This window comes from Boleophthalmus pectinirostris, unplaced genomic scaffold (genome assembly GCF_026225935.1).
Source record: "Boleophthalmus pectinirostris isolate CB_2022bp ecotype Guang Dong unplaced genomic scaffold, ASM2622593v1 HiC_scaffold_13, whole genome shotgun sequence".
In the NCBI taxonomy this organism is placed as follows: domain Eukaryota; kingdom Metazoa; phylum Chordata; class Actinopteri; order Gobiiformes; family Gobiidae; genus Boleophthalmus; species Boleophthalmus pectinirostris.
Window position 1 is genome coordinate 32169574 of NW_026571036.1, and position 4762 is coordinate 32174335.

Here is a 4762-nt window from a genome sequence, read left to right on the forward strand (position 1 = left end):
TGATACAAACACCGGGCTGCAGGGGCGGAGTTTGAAGTGTGGAAACCTGTTTGACCAATCACAATGTTCCTTATCCCCCCAGACCCCGCCCCTCACTCCTCCCCCCACTCTCTCCTTTAGTCCTCCAGGTACTGCCCAGTTCAGCAGCTCTATTTGAAATGTGTTTGTGAGTGGAGTTGATGTGTTAATGTCTTGATTCATTCCGTCATATTTCTTCTTAAGCGTATAACTAGTACTCACATGCACTTTTTTTTCCAAACAATGGATTGAAGAGGTAACATATTGGATATAGTTTGCCCATGTGTGTTGTCGCACTGAGCATGTGCATGTTGAATTTTAACGGAAATCAACTCTGCAGAATCGACTTTTTAGAGCTTTTAATCCCATTATAGTCATTTCCCCTTCTCATTGACCAACTTGAGGTTGTATTTAGTTTAGATTTCAAGATTCATGCATGTTTGACTAATCTTTATTCTCCTGTATTCAAGACATCATTGCTCTGATCAACTCCTATTTTTACCGCCACCGGCCCACTACTTTCTGAACTGGTGATACACGTACAACTTGGCAGTGTCGTGTGGCCATTTTGGTACAAATAAATAATAAATAAATATAAAAATAAATAAAATGTTGCCAGCATTGTGTGGCTATTTTTTGTGATGACATTTACGGCAAGTCAGCTCCCATTGGGCACCGCAGTTTTGTAACACCGAAGTCAGTATACATGATTTTATTTTTTAAATTTTTTTATTAAGTCATTTACCTATGTCATAGATTATAATTATATAACAGACACAAGCACAGTATGTCTTCTTTAATGCAAATCCGGTTCAAACTGAATCACATGGTGTCTTGACTGACCAGGTAGTAACATACCTATTGTTATTTTTGCCTGAATTATACACTAGACACATTGTAATTCTTCATCTTTATTACATAGACTTCACAAAGTAGAAACCAGAACCAAAGTAGAAAACAGAAATAATTTTGTAAACCCCTATAATAATACAAGATTAATCAAGCAAGTTTTAGAATGTAATCATATTTTTCTTTACCTCCCCATAAAGGAATACTGGTGCCTGTTATTCTGCAATTATGATTATTAATAAAATGGTATCGGTAGGTTGCAGGGCACTTGTTTGTATTCGACGAGGACTCTCCCGGTGATCTGAAAGTCCAGAGCTCTCCAGTTGATGATGTTTCCTGGAGTGTAGTTCTGGTCGTTCACGTAGCTCTGGATCTCACAGGAAGACAGCTCATAGTCCCACATGTGAACATCTGATATCATCCCCGTGAAAGACTGCCGGATGTCGAACCCGCCGCCGTAACTGTCTTGTTCCTGCATGGAAACACAGGCTCAGAATTTTAAACAGAGTCATTTGAAAGAAGCATTTATGTTACTCTTTTGTATGTGCTCTAAAGTAAATGCAGTGGTGTTCCTCCAGGTTATTCAGAAACTTGTTTTAATTTTTTTTTTAGAACTGATAGATCAATACATGAGCACAAGAAGGGCAATGGCAGAGACAGCAAGGGTTAGGGTGAGGGTTAGGGTTAGGCAAACACCACCTCCTGGTAGACCGAACAGTCACCAGTAACTGCAGAACCCGTCAGACCCGTGCACTGCCTGGATTGATTACAAGAAAGCCTATGACTCAATGCCACACACATGGATCACTGAGTGCTGGGAGATGTACAACAGCAACAGGACTCTAAGGGCCTGAAGGTCCCAAGGTCAAGGTGGGAAACACCTCCAACACCCAGACTATCTAAAGGTGAAGGCAAACCAAGAAGACATAGTGGCAGTGGAAAAGCAACAGAAAATGGGAACATCGGAACATCAGGAAATAAGAACATGAGAAACTAGAGCAATACCAGGGGCTCAACGAAGAGCTGGAGAAGGCTGCAAGGTGAAGTTACCCAACCCTAACCCAGGAATAATGGAGGATGACAGACGGACCCGAGCTGGATGAGGTGAGAGAGACCAACCACTGTGGAAGGTGACACACACACACACACACACATATAACATATAACACATAGTGTGTCAGTGTCTCGTTACCTGTCCCAAGATGACGATGGGCAGTCCATTGATCCAGGAGTCAGAGATGTATTTCTTGCTCAGAAGTCGTCCGTTGAACCACAGCTGCACCAGACCTGTGCTGGAGTCCCAGGTGGTGCACATGGAGTGCCATACGTTTGGGGTGTAGTCCACTGTGTAAGAAACTGGGCTATTATGATGAGGCATAATCTTCTTCTGGTCGCCATTCCAAAAAGTGAGAAATTCATTTTGATTTGATGGTGTGGCCAATGAGAAGAAGGCATGGCTTCGTGTGAGGTCAGTGAAAGTTCTGTCAGTGGAAAACAACAGTTCAATGTTTACAGTATACAAATATACATATACATATACAAACACAATATAAATAAATAAATACAATATTCAGCAGGATAATCATGTTTTCATAATAAGGGCAACATGAGTAGGTTTGGTGTGTATGTTTGTCCCACAGTTTACAGTGAGACAGACCTCACACTGAAACACTCACCTGTGACACACTGTTATAGTGCTGAAACTGCTCTGCCCCACTGTGAGCCTTACGTGAGCCGTTTCAGTTTCTTCTGGAAAAATGAACACTTTTCCAGACAAATCTGAATAGAGAGAGACACGGGAAAGTGTCAGGATCTAAAATACATTGGACTAATTATCTTTCAATTTATTTTTATTTTGTTACCTAGAATGGCCACTGCCTTTGAGAGGAACATCACAAAGCAAACCAAGAACTTCATCTGTTTCAAATAAAAATATCAGACTTTTTTTTTTTGTTTGACACTGTTTTATAACTCACTACTCTGTATTGATTTGCAGCTTACCTTCGCAATTTCCGGTTCTGAAAATATAAACAAAAAATACTATTGTCATACAGTGATCAAACATGATTACAGGCTCATTTTAAACCCTTTATACTTGTATCATTTAGTGTTCTTACCCCGTGTCCAGGTCCTGCTGTGGTCTGAAGGGTAACTCTTAAAACCTCAGGAGGCTTATATAGCAGTTCTTCAATGTTGGGGGGGTCACGTATAGCCCCAGGTGTTCCTTACTGAGTGTTGTTACTTGTTCAGCAACATTCTGTAATCCACATTTTGAGAACTCATGACCTGTTTGGCATGAACTATTTTCTCCTAATGTGTTTATTTCCTTTGGCATAGGTGTGTCATGAATGTGCTACAAAAGAAAGGTTTAGGAATGGGTCACAAATTAGGTGACTGGACGGTGCTGCTGGAACAAGTTAGACAAGATAATTGTTGTTTAAATCAGTATTTGAACAGTTTAATATTATCTGAATCATATATTTATGAAATTTCTTTTAAATGTTCTTTTCTGAGCTTTAGATCATGTTACAATTGTTATTCCCACTCAAAGTTGTATATTCAGTGGTTCATGTGTGTATGAGTGATCTTTATTGTCGCTCTTGATAGTTTGCAGTGACATGATGCTGGCAGAATTTAACTGGTTATACAATGCACATATTTATGGAAGCCCATTTCTGCCAGTAAAGAAAAAGTAAAAGCCTCAGAGTCATAATTGTCTCATAATAGTCATGTGGCAACCAGCTTTGAGGGTCTAGGCTGCGGGTGCTCTTACCTGGCGTTCCGTGGCGCTGCGCTGGTGGGCTATTTAAGCGCTCCCTTCTCAGTCGTTCCCCCTTTTGGCTCACACGCTCTTCCGGGCCTCTCCTTGTGGCCGCTCTGTCCTCCAGCTAAGGTAACTTTCACTTTGTAAATTCCATGCCCGTTACATCAAATTTCCTATCACGTTTCCTTTTAGTGTCGCTGCTTGGCCGCTGCTTGGCCGGTGCTCTCACCACATCTGTCCCTCGCGTCTCCGAGTCACAGAGCACCTAGGGCGCGCTTTCGTCTCCCCTGATAAGGTAATGCACGCCCGGTATTCCTCCACTCATTCATCCGTGCCCATACTTTTACCGGTGTCTCTCTGTAGCTCAACGGGTGAGCCGAGCGAGTCCCTCCCCATTGCGCTTGGCGGTGCACCGCCGTGTCTCTTAAACCGCGGCGGCAGGTACATTTGCTTTGTTTTGTTTTATCTTTGTTTTACGTCTGTTTTGCTGTTTTGTTTTGCTTCAGTTTTGCTTTGGGTTTTGGGGTTTCGTTTTGCATTTTCAATATTGTGTACTCGTTCTCCCACGGTAGTGTTTTACTGTTTGCAGATTTTTATGGACGTAGCTACTTTTAAACCACTTAAATCTGTCTTTTAAAATAGAAAGGAATAAAGATTTGTGTAAATGATGGAACCTGGCTCTCTGTCCTTTAATGATATGCTTACCTGTGTGCCTTACATTTAGGGTAAGCTGCGGACCTGTTTGCAGAAATTGACCTGTCCTTCCTGTCCCCTGAAGAACAGGTGAAGGTGCGGTCACTGCTTAGAAAGTACGCCTCTGTGTTTGCTGCAAATGATCAGGATTTGGGTTGTACCAACCTGATCACTCACGACATCCCCCTACTGGATGATGTTCCGGTCCGGCAGCGATACCGCCGCATTCCTCCATCGGAGTTGGTGAAAGAGCATATCAATCAGCTCTTGAAAGCACAAATTATTAGAGAGAGCTCCAGCCCATATGCTTCACCTATTGTCTTGGTCCGGAAAAAGGATGGCAGCATTCGTCTGTGCGTTGACTACCGTCAACTCAATCTGAAGACCCGAAAGGATGCTTTTCCGCCACCACGAATCGAAGAGTCACTCGATGCTTTG

At 42.3% G+C, this 4762-nt stretch overlaps 1 protein-coding gene across 1 annotated transcript; it reads right to left on the reverse strand.

Annotated features, from left to right (window-relative positions):
* Positions 1-1102: 1102 nt before the first annotated feature.
* On the reverse strand, positions 1103-2784 carry LOC110159112 (serum amyloid P-component-like). The gene is made up of 4 exons (XM_020923672.2): positions 2730-2784; positions 2544-2646; positions 2060-2348; positions 1103-1339 (listed from the first exon to the last, which is right to left on the reverse strand). Exons 1-4 carry the CDS (start codon positions 2782-2784, stop codon positions 1103-1105), a joined length of 684 nt encoding a protein of 227 aa, XP_020779331.2.
* Positions 2785-4762: the final 1978 nt, after the last annotated feature.

Bases quoted from the DNA above. Each gene is read 5' to 3' on its own strand.
- LOC110159112 (XM_020923672.2), bottom strand. From the start codon at position 2,784: ATGAAGTTCTTGGTTTGCTTTGTGATGTTCCTCTCAAAGGCAGTGGCC. The intron at 2,647-2,729 runs GTAACAAAATAA...CTCTCTATTCAG, and splicing joins AAAGGCAGTGGCCATTCTAG to ATTTGTCTGGAAAAGTGTTC. The intron at 2,349-2,543 runs GTGAGTGTTTCA...TTCCACTGACAG, and splicing joins ACTATAACAGTGTGTCACAG to AACTTTCACTGACCTCACAC.